At 45.1% G+C, this 14908-nt stretch overlaps 1 protein-coding gene across 1 annotated transcript; it reads left to right on the top strand.

The window, feature by feature from the left end:
* Nucleotides 1-13025: 13025 nt before the first annotated feature.
* GPR6 (G protein-coupled receptor 6) lies at nt 13026-14647 on the top strand. The gene has a single exon (XM_019443063.2). The coding sequence runs from the start codon at nt 13043-13045 to the stop codon at nt 14129-14131; it is 1089 nt and encodes a 362-aa protein (XP_019298608.1). The 5' UTR covers nt 13026-13042; the 3' UTR covers nt 14132-14647.
* Nucleotides 14648-14908: the final 261 nt, after the last annotated feature.

Below are 14908 nucleotides of genomic sequence, written 5' to 3'. Positions count from 1 at the left end.
GAGAATCTACAGTCAGCAGGAGATGTGACTACAGAGGAAGGGTCGGATGAGAGACACTGCTGCTCTTGAAGATGGAGGGAGGGTCCAGGAGTCAAGAAACATGGGGGAGACACTAGAAGCTGGAAAAAGCAAAAAAACTCATATTATCCCCTAGAGCCTCTAGAGAGGAACGCAGCCCTGCCAACCCCTTGACATTAGCCTAGTGAGAGCCATGTGGGACTTGTAACCTACATAACTTTAAGATAATAAATTTGTGGTTTTTAAAGCCCTTTTCTCCCAAATAACCAATAGGAAACATCATGGAAATGGAGCCTTCTGCTACTCCTGTTACCTTAGAGCAAAACCTGTGCCAACATATGAAGCAAGCATCTAGAAGAAGTTGGATGGGCTACCAAGACATTCGGTCTGGTATCTAGAGATGGTCTGGAGTGATGGATGTTTTTCAGTGATGGAATCCATGAATGCTGAAGAAATTGGCCCTGTTCCCCTTCAGTCCCTCAGGCTATTAGAAGGCCACTGAACCAGAGAGTCATCTACCAATGATCCCCTTGGGCTTGGAAAGAGGGGATGTGTTTCCCCAGTCTTGCCTCCTGACCATGCACGTCCCCTTGGCCGAGCCAACGTTTTCAGAAGACTCGTGGGTTTATATATGGTGCATTTCAGCTTTGGTCACTTCCTGGACAGCACTTGGGTGCTGAGCCCCAGCATAGCTCCAACGTGAGGAGGCAGAAAGGGAGCTGCTTTGGAAAAACAGGGAGAAAAGCTCACAGCAGTAACCAGGTTTCCCTTATACATAGGCAGATAGATAGCCATGATAACAATCAACCTTTATGGGACACTTAAAATGCACCAAGCACAGTGCTAAGCATTTGACACACATTTCCTCCTTGAAGGCAGTCTGCATGAATAAGACAAAAATGGCATTTTCCAATAACCTCCTGTTCTTAGTATATTTATTTTAAAAAGTGTCCAGATGCAGTGTGAAGCTATAATAAAGTCTTTCCCTTTTGCAGAGACACAGTGATGGTTCAACCCAACTCCGCCTTCCTTGTGCAGAATACACAGGGCTTCCCACTAAGCCCAGGAATCTTTGTCAGCCCTGGACCATTGCTCATCTGGACTTTAATAGACTTTGTGGAATCTCCACAAAGGAGAACATTTGTAGGCTGCAGGTCCCCCCCTCATTCACTCAGTAGACATTTACTGAGCCCATAGCATGTGTCAGGCCCTGTACTTGGTGTTTGGAATACATTAATAAATGATGCACTGATCCCTGCTCTCTAAGAACTTACATTCTAGTGGGGGTGGGAGTGGGGGAGTGACAATAAATAATAACACAATAAATAATTCAATTGTATCTTATGTTAAAAGTTGATTGGGACCATGGGGAAAAGGTAGAGCAGGAAAAGGTAGGAAAGGGGAAAGCAAGGGGTGAGAAGGCAAGTTGCGATTTTAAATAGAGTAGTCCCAGTGGGCCTCATCGAGGAGGTGACTTTGAGCAGACTTGAAGGAAGTGAGGGAGTTAGACCTGATATCTATGGGGGGAAAGGGAATGGCCAGTGCAAAGGCCTTGGGTTGGGAGTATGTCTGTGTGTCAGAGGAAGAAAAGACTAGTAGGACTACAGTCGAGTCAGGGAAAAGGAAAGCAGTAGCTGTATTCAGAGAGGGAAGAGTGAGAGGCAAGCCAGTTGGAGCCCATGTGGCCACCGCAAGACCTCGCAGGATGAGAGTCACTGAGACTTTGGAACAGAGGCGGGGCAGAATCTAACTTTCATCTTAAAAGCTTTATTCTGTTGGGAACAAAATGAACTTGGTCAGAGTTGAGAATAGAACAAAGGTGGTGAGAGTTAGCCATGTGGAGGAGGAGAAGCATGCTCAGTTTCTCATTTTCTTTTGAAAGTAGAACCTAAAGGGTGTCCTGATGGATTCCCTGATTACCTGTGGGAGCTGAAAGAAGCTTTTCTAGAGGGCCATGTTTCTCCCTATGTGACAAGTCAACATTTTAAACACTTTCCAGAAGTAAAAAGCATTTTCTTCACTTCATGAGATTTTTCCTAATAAGATGAACAGCAACATCACACCAAGATGCTGGGCTGTTGGCCAAGTGCATTCATGAGCTAAGCCTCTCAGAACAGGTGTCAAGCCTATGCCTCAATAAAACCCCCTCTCTCCACCTGGCTCCTGTGTGGTCCCGGTTGCAAGTGTTTGGGAGGGAGCCTTAGTTAAAAGCAGAGTTCTGAAACCAAACTGCCTACATTCAAACCCCCCTCAAGTGCCCAACATGTACACTTACTATTTGTGTAACCCTGGACAAGGGGCTTTCAACCTCAGTTTAAAATGTGGATAACAGTCTTCCTCATAGGGTTATGTGCATAATGACCCATGCTAACAATCCTATGTCTACAGTCTGGACACATTTTCAGACATGGCCACAACCAGCCAGGAGGAACATAAATGGCTGTAGAAACTCTCCCAAAGCCTTCCCCACCCTACTTCCTCCTTATCTCAAATGTAGCAAGTGTACTTCCCAGCCAGTCCTCAACAGCACCACCTAGGGGTGGCCTGGCCATTCCCCAACATAACATGGAAATGCAGAATCAGTGGGGGGCGCTTTCTCCTCAGACACCCCCAAGGCCATGGGCACCTTCATGTTGTGTGTGAAAAAACTTCAGAAGGGCAATATGATCCTGTGGAGTCAGGCATCTCTACATACATAGAGATGTAATTTACAAATACTCACACGGGAATAGTTTTTTCCCCCCTTTTATAGAGGGTCCTTAAGAACCCAGACCTGCTGAGGAGTGACAGCCACATTAGTAAGTGAACTTAAGAGCCAAAGATGATGGATTCTTTGTGGGGATATAGTGGTGATGTGTGGGATGCTAAAAAATGTTTTTCACACCAAATGTGTGAGAATAGCTGAAATGTCAACACTATGTTTCAGTGACATCTGCTTTTCTTCATCTGATATCTCCCTTTTATTTTGTTATATTGAGTATTCCTTATGTTTCAGGATAATTTTCCTTTCACAGTATAAACAAATGCCTGGAAAAAATTTAATTTAAAAAAAATGACTTTCGTCATTTGGGGCAGCAAAAGCGAAAGTACCAGCTAAATTAAAGCCAACTTAAAACTGAATTGCTGGTACTTGCCTACAGTTTAGATAAGTAAATGTAATGTAAACATTGCATTATTATTAGGAATGAATGGGGACACCTGTGACCTAGAAATGTATGAGGGGGTGTGGAAGAGTAGGGATTCTTCTGTATCACTGATTCTGGCCCGGCTTCTAAAGCAATTGCAACCTTCTTCAGGACCCCGCAATGCTAGGTACCTCCTCTGTCATATAACACATCACTACACATGTGTGTGTGCGAGCGTGTGATCACACACAGAAACTTGCAAACACACACCAACATAATATGCATGCACACACACACCCACCCCTGTGTGACACAGGAGTACAGTACACATCCCTGTATGCACACACGCCTATACGATGCACAGTCTCAACAAACACATGTCCACAAAACACACATGAACACACAGACACTTCTTGAACATGTATACATCACCCATGTGCCAATAACACATGAGCACTACACACCCACATAAAGCACGTGTGACACACAGATGCACCGAACACACACACACGCGTGCAGACACACACACACACACACACACACACACAAACTGTGTGACTCTTGGTCCTCACAGGCCCTAGCCTCAAAGTCTTGATGGAAGCAGTTCATGTAGACAGGGAAAGGGCCACCTAGACCATCTCAGCTTTGGTTTTGCCACAGCTTACGACGTCTCCAGTCACAGGGCAGTCACTTCAATATCTTATTCCCAGGACAGTTGTGAAGCCTTTTGAATTAAATTAAGACAACCTGGGGACTAAAGGTTGGGCAACGTGTCTTTCTATAAAAAACTGAACATAGCACTAAGTGCCAACTTGATGCAATTGTTTGAGTGGAGTGTGAGAGCAGATATGAGTGAAATTTGGGACAAGTGGTTTCAACGAAAAATTTTGCAAGAAGAAAAATCATTTCATGTACAGGACTTGGACTTGAATTCTCAATATACCTTTATGTATTTCATGGCTTTAAAATATATACAAATGTATTATCTGTGATTTTATTAAGCTGTCAAGTGATGGAAAACTCAAAATAGTAGTGACTTAAACAAGACAGAAGAGGAAAAATAATTCTACGTCATGCAGGTATAGGGTGTGCAGAGCTAGTATAGAGACTCCATGATCATCAAGGACCCAGGTTTCTTCTCTCTGTTGCTCCAACACCTTCAGCATGTGGCTTCCACTTCGGGACCCAAGATAGCGACTCTGCCTCCAACCATCATGCTCAAATTCCAGCCAGCAAGAAGGAGGAAAGAGAAGGGAAGGGCATGCCCCTTCCTTTCAAGAACACTTTCTCGAACGATGCCACATAACACATCCATTTATGTCTCACTGGGCAGAACAGTTGAATGACCACACTGAGCTGCACTTGATGCCTAGAAACATGCTTTATGCTAGGTGGCAATGTGCCCAGCTAAAATGGGAGGTTCCATTACTCCAGAATAAAGGGAGAATGGATATCGGAAGATAGCGATTGGTTTCTGCCAATGCATTAAATACAACATTAAAAGGATAAAAAATAGCCTCCACTCAGAGGTAATCACTGTTAACATTTTGATATATAGCATATATATACATATTTATATACACACATATATTTATATATATACGTATAATGTCTTTTACGAAACTGAGCCCATTCTTTATTCACTGTTTGGGTTTTTGTTCGTTTTCATTTTAGGAATGTCTCTTTATGACTATATATAGATATTTATCCTTTTTTTAAAAAGCTCAAAAGAAAAGTCTAATTAATCCACCTCCACCTAATAAAATAAGCATGTGATCCAAGTCATTCAAATCAATTATTCCTGCTTAAAGCATCAGTCAGTTTGGGGTACAGGGTGGGGATGTAATCTACATCAGGTAAAAAGCTGGCGGGTGTTAGAACCTACGAGAGGGCAGGGTCCTTAGCAGAAGGAACACCTGGGACTACAGAAATCCTGAGAACACAGGCATAAAGAGGACCCTTGGTGAGGACTATCCTTTGTGCACACAGGAGGGATGTCTGGAGGGAGAGGGAGAGGCCAGAGCCACACTGGCTTCCTCCTCACTCCTGCCAAACCCTCAAATACTGCTGGCTCGATTATTCAGCTCATGACATTTTGGAAAAATTATTTTATGGATTCAGCTGTTTATGATACTTAGGGCTTTATTCCCTTAGCAACTCTCCTAGGTTTTAGAATCCTTCTCAAAAGATCAGGGGATTACATTTCAGATAAGCATCCAGAGCAGTGAGTTATCTTAGCAGCAACTCAAGAGGCATCAATTCCTGCTTGCTCTCATTGAGTAAGCTTGCTTTATTTGCTCGATCCCCACAAGTGTGTCACAGAAAAGCAGCCACTTTCTGCTCTCCACTGCTTACTGAAGCATCAATTCGAATCATCTCTCTGCTCAGAATCTGCCCTGAGTCCCTATTTCCTCTTGCACCAAGTCCAAATTCTTCCAGTTGACCTGTGGGACCCTCCAAAATTTGCCCATTGCCCCCAAATGATTCCCTTCTCCTCAGGCCACACATGGCAGGGAAGTCAAGACATCTCAGGTCTGCTTTCCAGAGCTGAGATGTTTTCTAAAGAAGTGAGACGTTATAAAAACACAATACTCTAGGGGCGCCTGGGTGGCTCAGTCGGTTAAGCGGCCGACTTCGGCTCAGGTCATGATCTCACGGTCCGTGAGTTCGAGCCCCGCGTCAGGCTCTGTGCTGACAGCTCAGAGCCTGGAGCCTGTTTCAGATTCTGTGTCTCCCTCTCTCTGACCCTCCCCTGTTCATGCTCTGTCTCTCTCTGTCTCAAAAATAAATAAACATTAAAAAATAAAATTTAAAAAAAAAAAACACAATACTCTAGAACAATCAAAACTAAAGGGAAAAGAGGAAAAAATTCCCTCAAGTTTGACATGCAAAAGATGAATATCTTTTCCAGTAGACTTGATCAGCTATATAAAACCAGATTTAAGTCCAAAGAGAGGTTAAGAATAGATCATTCAAGTAAGAGAAAATTCAAATTGTTTAAAGAAAGAGAGACAAATGGTCTACCTTAGTAGAAATCAAACAAATATAATTTAAATCATTAATGAGGTACCACATATGCCCTTTGAATTGAAAGAATATTTTGAAATTAAAAAACCTCAGTGCTATAAAAGCTGAAGAGAAACTGGTATACTCACAGAGTGCTATTGGCATTGCAAATTATTGTAGTCATTTTGAAAAGCAATTTGGCAATGCATTTCAAGAGCCATGAAATGTTTCTGCCCTTTGGCTGACAATTTTCATGTCAAGATAATCATACACAATAAAAATAATTATGTGCATGAAAGTAATCTTTGCGGAGTTATCTACAATAGCAAACATATAAACAACCTAAATGTCTAACTGTAGGAGAATGGTAAATTAAACGCCATTCTATGTCTTTAATGTAATACTGAACAGCCATCAAAATGATAACTGTAAAGACCCCTTTCATTTACTGTCTATTAACTAAGGTCCTCCTCCTCAAATTTCCCAAAGAATTAGAAGGCAATCACTTGATTTTATTGGTGACTTCATTGAAAGTGCAGGACTGGCAGGCAGCCAGGCTGGAGTGAATGGGTTGTAAATGAGGGGTGAGAAAGGGGAGTGCAGTTTGGCTTGAAGGGGAAGAGAGTAATAGGGCAGAAGCTAGACAGAGATGAAAGTTCAAGGGAGAGCTTTTCCTTATAAATGGAAGAGATCTGAAGGGGAGAGAGATGGCTGAGAGGCCAAGGCTGATTTCAGAGAAAGTAGCTATTTGAGGAGGAGAGATGGTCAGGAACAAAGATAGAGAGGGTTGCGAAGACAGGTGGAGGGGCAGGAATGATGAGGAATCCAGATGGGGCCATCCTTGTGAATGTTAAGGTCATCTATAAACAGCTATTCACAGTAATATTGAAGTTATAAAATACAACCTGCATCATTTTGGATATGCCTGTCTATTCCAAGTAAAGCCTCTTTGAGTGTTGGAAGTTACACACCTTTGCACACATTGAATTGATGTTTGTTTTGCTTTCCCATGAGATTGCTGCTATCTTGTACATAATGTGCCTGCCAGTGTCCTGTGTACCCTTGAACAACTCACTTCACCCCTCTGAACTTCAGTTGCCCCACTTGCAAAGAAAATAATGCCAAAACCCATGTAATTGTTTCAGAGAATGAAATAAGATAGAGCATGGACTTGCTGTGTGAGGTCCACAGCACTTTGAAAATGTAGGGCAGGGACTCCTGGATGGCTCAGTCAGTTAAGCCTCTGACTTTGGCTCAGGTTATGATCTCACGGTTTGTGGGTTCAAGCCCCGCTTCGGGCTCTGTGCTGACAGCTCGGAGCCTGGAGCCTGCTTCGGATTCTGTGTGTGTGTGTCTCTCTCTCTGCCCCTCCCCTACTCATGCTCTCTCTCTCTCTCTCTCTCTCTCTCTAGCAAAAATGAATAAACATTTTTAAAAAATTAAATAAAATATAGGGCATGACAGATTAGATTTCTTCTGTGTTACTTTCAAAAATACCAGTAGACCCAACTTTATCATTCTCGTGTTCAGTAAGTCAGTACTAATATAATCTAACTGAATCTAAATTGTAACATTATACATAGCCCCATGAAACTCCATGAAAGTTATTTTTGCTCTTTATGAAAAAGGACATATGTCTTTAAATGCTACTATTTTTCCTCATTTGTTTCTCATGCAAAAAAAAAAAAAATGTTGTCCACCACTGAATTAAATAAAAAAATTTCAACTGCCCTGCACAATGTTCTGCATCTTATGGGCATGTAATCATAATAATAGTGGTATGCTCCTTTTCTAAATTTGGTGGGAACATCAGGTTATGCTGACCTTCCAGAATAACAGCCCTTTGGAGTAAAGACCAGTCACCTGGCATAAAACAGGAATATCCCTAATGTGTTTGCAGTAGATAGGTACCTTGAACATTATGACACGCCTCCAATGCCTGGGGTGAGAAGTAACCCTAGGGGCAGGTGAAAGCAGAGAAATGGAGATATTTTGAATATCATTCATCCGCCTCAGGATGTATTCCAAAAAGATTACACTCCATCCAATATCCTGGATCTGGACAAACAATGTAGGCTATTCAATGGCCCTTTGTGATTGCTGCCTCTTTCAGCAACAATCTTCCTTAATAACAGCTTCATACATCTCACTAAACACCTGATCTCTTCCAAAGCTATCAGAATAAGTGTTTGTGTATCACCAAATAGACAAATTTCCCAGTAGAAAACTATACGACTTGTCTCTAAGAACCATGTAGAGGGAGTGTGTGTGTGTGTGTGTGTGTGTGTGTGTGTGTGTCTATAGGGGCGTCTGCCAGATGCCTAGAGAGATAGGCCAGAATTGCTAGCGTGGGTCTTTCCAACCTAGTTTTATAAGGTTTAGACAGCTTGTCTGACTGTAGGTCTAATTTTGTAAAACAGAATTGATTTGCAAAAATCTGGGCCAGGAGAGGGCACACCTGGGAAATGGCTATGAACTAAGAACAAGGAAGGGGGCAGAGGTATACTGAGGTATACTGAAAGTTACAGAAAAATGGAGGGTCCAGAACAACCAGAGCTTAGACCCTGATGGGAGCCATTGAGCTCATCAGAGCCAAATGGGAACCAAGTGTCAGCATTGATCTTGGGCCATAAAAGAGGTTCGTGTGGAAAATCAAAGGTTTGCAGAGAAGATCTGGTTAGTGCCTTAAATCTGAAATTAAACTAAGTGACTGGATTGTTGCTATAATTCCTTTGTTGCAATTATTCCAAACTCCAGTTCACTCTTTCAGGAGTTCTCCTGCATGCTAAACTGATAAGAAAGGAGATTGAATGATCACTTATGTGAGTGTTCTCAACCCTGGTTCTATTAGAGACTATAGAAAACCTGATGCCGAGCCCTCGCTCCAGGCCAAATGAATCAGAATCTTTGAGTGAGGGATCCAGGAGTTTTTTTTTTTAAGTTTTTAAACTTAAAAAAAAAAAGTTTTTAAAAGCTTTCTAGGTAATTCTAATGCACAGCCAGTGTTGGGAATCATTGACTTAGGCTAAAATGGGCAAGAGATACCCAGGGAAGCCAGAGAAAGAGTTGTGATTGAGAGGTCGTAATTTCTGGGCATAACCTCTGACAAGGAAAGCATTCTCATGTTCATGCTTGGATAGTACTAGAATAGAAAGGCGCCAGAGGATATGATGGGCATGTCACAGGGTTGGCAAAGATGAGTTCAACCTGTGATTACAAGCCAGAAAACAAAATTTTGCATGCCCCAAAACATAACCCAAACCAGACAAGCTGGTAGATGAATAGTATATTTCATGAAGTATCAAGGATTTCAGAATAGAAACTCACTCAAAGTAGCTCAAGATTAGGAAGGTTTGTAGTAGAGACACAAATGTCAATTTCAAGACATCTAGGGATCCAGACTCCCAGAGTCAGGAACTAGACAATGACTAAAGTCATCCCCTCCATCTCTCAGTCATTTGATCTTCATTTCTGTTCCTTTCTACACATCTGCTTTATTCTTTCATTGCACCTGGATTCCTCCAATTACTCATATCACACAAGGCTCAACATGAGTGCTCCAGCTCTAATCTGTTATGATCTCTTAGGTCCAGAGCCCAACACTGACTGACGATTGTCACAAAGTATCTTGGTTCAAATTTTCAAGAAGAGGAATCTGGCCACTGGTCCAGCAAAGGATGGCTGGTCTTATCTCACCTTGGGTCAGGTGTCAATCTCCTTCCATAAACTAGGCTGAGAGTGGAAAATGTCATCTTGTTCATAGGCTGAACAGACTACTGGAAGGGCAGATACTTGCGAGGATCTGTTGGCAGAGTATATAATGAAGTACATGTAATACTCATTCATTACCAATGAACCACACACTTTTCTTCTTTCCCATCTTCTGCTTCCCAGGAGATGGACAGGCATGAGGGAGATAAGGAGGAGCCTGAAAGAACATGTTCTGTCTACTTTCAATGTTCAGCCTAGCATATGAGAGAAATAAACACAGACTGGCATGACCAAAAAATAGCCTATGAACCCTCAACCAGCATTTATGTACATAATTCTACATGGGCTATCTTCCTCCTGAAACCACCAGAAAGTCCACTCTTGGCAATGATGAGCGCCTGAGGGTGTCCAAAACACAGGATCTCTGTTCAAGTTCAATCTCACACTTTCTGCTGCATTATGACATTCAGACGTTAAGAATTCCCCTCCTGGCAGGGTGGGTGATGGGTATTGAGGAGGGCACCTTTTGGGATGAGCACTGGGTGTTGTATGGAAACCAATTTGACAGTAAATTTCATATATTAAAAAATAAAAAAAAAAAAAAAAAAAAAAAAGAATTCCCCTCCTTTATTGGGCCTTTATCTAATTGTTTGGAAAATTTGTAATTAACATGTTATTACATGTGGTTTGGCAGTTCATTTGACAGCTCTGAAATAACATTCTTGGCTTTTACGTGAGAATCTTTTATTGAAACCCAAAATAGCTCTTTTCGGAAACTTAGAACTTCAGACAATTTGGGGATTCGTGGAAACGGTGGCTGGAAAATTTTATAAACTTCCCAAAAGGAGAAAATGTGTATAAACTCATTCTGTGGTCCAACATTGGCTATTCCAGCAAAGAACTGAATGGTCCTATAGCTATCCTTCTTTCCTCTACTTAAGTTCAGCTGCATTAAGGCAGAGTGTCCAGGAGGAATCTGAACTCAGGCACTATGTTTAAAGGAAAAGAGCCAGAGTAAAAATCTACCTCCCACCCCAGCCTATATACAGTCTGAATTTTGTTTTATTTTGTTTTTTCCTTGTAGAGCCCATGGGGCTAGAGGCAAAGTGAAGCCAGGAAAGGGAAGAAGATACACAGGGAAAAGTAGAGGAAGCACCAATAACAAACGTCTATTTTCACTTTGCCCAAAGCATGTGGTCCCTGAAAAGCATGGCTATGACCTCAGTATAATGCCATCATGCCAAAGTGCAATCGTTTATTTTAGAGCTTTAGAAGGAGTCAATTATTTCAGCTTTTGCCTAAGTACAACTATTGGAGATTCTGGCTGATTGAATAAAAGAAGAAGTCTACTACTTGTATTTTACTGACAAAACAAAACACCTTTAAACTAAAAGGATGATTTATCTGGGCTGAAAATAAAACTCCTGCCTACTGAAGTCTGGTGCAGCTGAATTATCACTATTTTCATCCTGTAATTTGTTTTATAGGGTACTAATTAACAGGGCAAGTCTGTTGCCAGGAAAGTAAATCACATTTTGCTGTTTTCTTCTTTTCTAACAAGACACAGACCTGGTATTTAATTGAAGAGCAAGTTCCAAGGGCACTATCAGCACTGAAACTGGGGAACACTGGGCTGGGAAATCATGGTGAAACCTGCTGTGTGGAGTACAGGAAAGACGGCGGGAGAGAGAGGAAAGAACAGAGGGAGAGAGAATGGAATTGCATAGGTAACTTCAAAAAAAACCCTGTTTTCCCTCAAATGTTCCATCTTTTCTCTGTTTCCCACAACTTTCCATTTCCCCTCTGGCTCTACTCAACTGACACTGTACCACAAACATCTTCTCAAAAAGCTCATCGCCCGCCCCACCCCCACCCCCAGTTCATTCATTCCTGTCCCCAACACAGTACTGTATTTTTTTTTTAAGGTAGCAACTCTGCCATTAGATCTCCCTGCCCCAACCTCCTCCCTCTCCAGGGCTCATACTTCGACCTGACCCTCTTGGTGGCCTTTGGCCCAAGGTTTTGCAGCCCGGCCTTGCAGCTCACACCTCGCCCCTCTCCTCCCAGCTCACCCTCCCTACCCCCAGACTTCACCCCTCTCTTCCTCTCCTCGTTCCCTCATCCCATTCCTGGAGGTTCTGGACAGAAGGTGGCCGCTCCGTCTTCTCCTCCCTCCTTGAACCTTCGGAGACGTACTTTGGGGGAGGAGAGACGGAGCTGGGGGGTACTGATGGGCGGTGGAGGGGAATGAGTGCCGGCTCGCACTCGGGAGCCGGGAGCCTGACGTCACCGCTCCCTGCCAGTCAGTCTTCCGCGGGCGCGCTGCTCGTAGCCGCCTTTTCTGCCTCTAACCGTGTCTCTCACTTTCGGCGGCGCCGGCACAGAGACAGGCGCCCCGCGCTCTGCTCCGCGCGGGCCCGGCCGCCCCGCAGGCGTAGAGTCTGTCCGCGCGGGGAGCGCAGCCTGCGCCCCGCCACAGCGCTCATGATCAGCGACTTCCTGAGGCCCTGACTCCCCAGGTGAGCACCCGACACCCGAGAGGAACTTTGAGGGTGTTGAAAAGGGAAAGGGTGAAGGATGGCCAGGGGGCTTCCCTGAAGCAGAAGAAATAGGGCCACGCTTGATTCCACACCCTTCCCCCACACAGACCCCCAGCTTCCCTCCCCCAAACCCCTTTCCCAGGGATCTCTGTGGCCTTCAGGGCCCGCTGGACTCCGCGACCTCTGAAACTTAGCTTTCAGCACCGCGGACAGCGACTCCCGCCACCTAGTTTAGGAAAAAGCCTAACCCTGTCGGCCAGAGCCCAGGGCAGGACTCGCCAGGGCTGATGCCCCTACCTAGCCAGGTGCAAACGGGTGCCTGTTGCAGTTACGGGCACACTTACGGGACTGATCTGTGTGTATGCAAGCGCATGTTCTCTGTGTATATATATATCTGTGCAAAAACTCAGATATCCGTGGAGCAGTCGTGTGCGTTTCACTCACACGCTCACTCCGTACTCAACAGGTATTTATTAATTTTAGGTTCTCAGCCACTGCTTCCTTGCTCTGCTCTGGGGTCCTGGGGTAGGATGAGCAATATGAGCGAGGCACCCGCGCCCGGGGAAAGTTCCCTGGCGGCGTGAACCACACACCTGACGCTCGCTCTCCCTTTTCCACGCAGGGGTGCAGCGTCAGCCAGCGATGAACGCGAGCGCTTCCTCGCTCAACGACTCCCAGGTGGTGGCAGTGACCACCGAGGGAGCGGCGGCGGCGGCCACAGCGGCAGGGGCGCGGGACAGCGGCGAATGGGGGCCCCCTGCAGCGGCGGCGCTGGGGGGCGGCGGCGCGGCTAACGCGTCCCTCGAGCTGTCTTCTCAGCTGCCCGCGGGGCCGCCGGGGCTGCTACTGTCGGCGGTGAATCCTTGGGACGTGCTCCTGTGCGTGTCGGGGACGGTGATCGCAGGCGAAAACGCGCTGGTAGTGGCGCTAATCGCGTCCACCCCGGCGCTGCGCACGCCCATGTTCGTGCTGGTGGGCAGCCTAGCCACCGCCGACCTGCTGGCGGGCTGCGGCTTGATCCTTCACTTCGTGTTCCAGTACGTGGTGCCCTCAGAAACGGTGAGCCTGCTCACCGTGGGCTTCCTCGTGGCCTCCTTCGCTGCCTCGGTCAGCAGCCTGCTGGCCATCACAGTGGACCGCTACCTGTCTCTCTACAACGCACTCACCTACTACTCGCGCCGGACCCTGTTGGGCGTGCACCTGCTGCTCGCTGCCACCTGGACGATGTCCCTAGGCCTCGGGTTGCTGCCGGTGCTCGGCTGGAACTGCCTAGCGGAGCGCTCCACCTGCAGCGTGGTGCGCCCGCTGACGCGCAGCCACGTGGCGCTGCTGTCCGCCGCGTTCTTTGCGGTCTTTGGTATCATGCTGCACCTGTACGTGCGCATCTGCCAGGTGGTCTGGCGCCACGCGCACCAGATCGCGCTGCAGCAGCACTGCCTGGCGCCGCCCCACCTCGCAGCCACCAGAAAGGGCGTGGGTACGCTGGCTGTGGTGCTGGGCACTTTTGGCGCCAGTTGGCTGCCCTTCGCCATCTATTGCGTGGTAGGCAGCCGCGAGGACCCGGCAGTCTACACCTACGCCACCCTGCTGCCCGCCACCTACAACTCCATGATCAATCCTATCATCTATGCCTTCCGCAACCAGGAGATTCAGCGTGCCCTGTGGCTCCTGTTCTGTGGCTGTTTCCAGTCCAAAGTGCCCTTCCGTTCTAGGTCCCCCAGTGAGGTCTGAAGGCTTTCTTTGTCCTCCCACCAACACCACACCCCCAACAAGCCAGCCTTCCGTGAGCTTCTCGGTGCCTGCTGATGAACTGAGACACCAATAGTGTGAATCTGGCTTTGGGAAGAGAAAGAAAGAATAAACATAAATACATCAAACTCACAAAGGACAAAGAGGCTCGTTGGCACTTTACATATACAGTGTATACATGTGTACATATATATACAAATATTTGTATCTTCTGGAGGTGTTCAGGATGTGGAATTTCCTGTTCTGTGAAAAAACTAAGATGTGGTTGTATACTCAAATTGTACATCACATTTGTCAAGTGAAGACATCCCAATACTGCTTAATTATAGCACTTTATTTTTAGCTGCTGAACTGCCAAAACAGTGTTGCCATTTTCAGGGGCAGGGGAAGGAAAGTAAAAGGTGTATTTTTGTTGTATGTGATAGAATATTTTGCTGCACATGCGTCAGTAAATTACAACGTATTTTGTACACAAATAAACACATAATAAAAATGTAATTTTGGGCATGTGGCTATCGAATTACTATTTAAGAGCTGAATTATTAGTACATTTACTTAAAAAGTTTATTATGTATCATCTCCCTCCTATGAAATCTTAATGTACAAAATCATGCATTTGCACATTGTTCATAAATTGTCAGAGATACCTAACACAGACTTGCAGTGGGAGGCTGAGAGGGAGTAATATATTCACATAGCAGTATTCATAGGACACTAAAGGGTTATTGGTGTTATCTGTGCAAATTAATCTGCCCCTTG

This window comes from Panthera pardus, unplaced genomic scaffold, assembly GCF_024362965.1.
Source record: "Panthera pardus isolate Hobbes unplaced genomic scaffold, ASM2436296v1 HiC_scaffold_17, whole genome shotgun sequence".
Taxonomy (NCBI): Eukaryota; Metazoa; Chordata; class Mammalia; order Carnivora; family Felidae; genus Panthera; species Panthera pardus.
This window is presented reverse-complemented; position numbering and strand designations above follow the sequence as displayed.

Excerpts from the sequence above, each read along its gene's own strand:
- GPR6 (XM_019443063.2), top strand. The coding sequence starts at position 13,043 with ATGAACGCGAGCGCTTCCTCGCTCAACGACTCCCAGGTGGTGGCAGTG.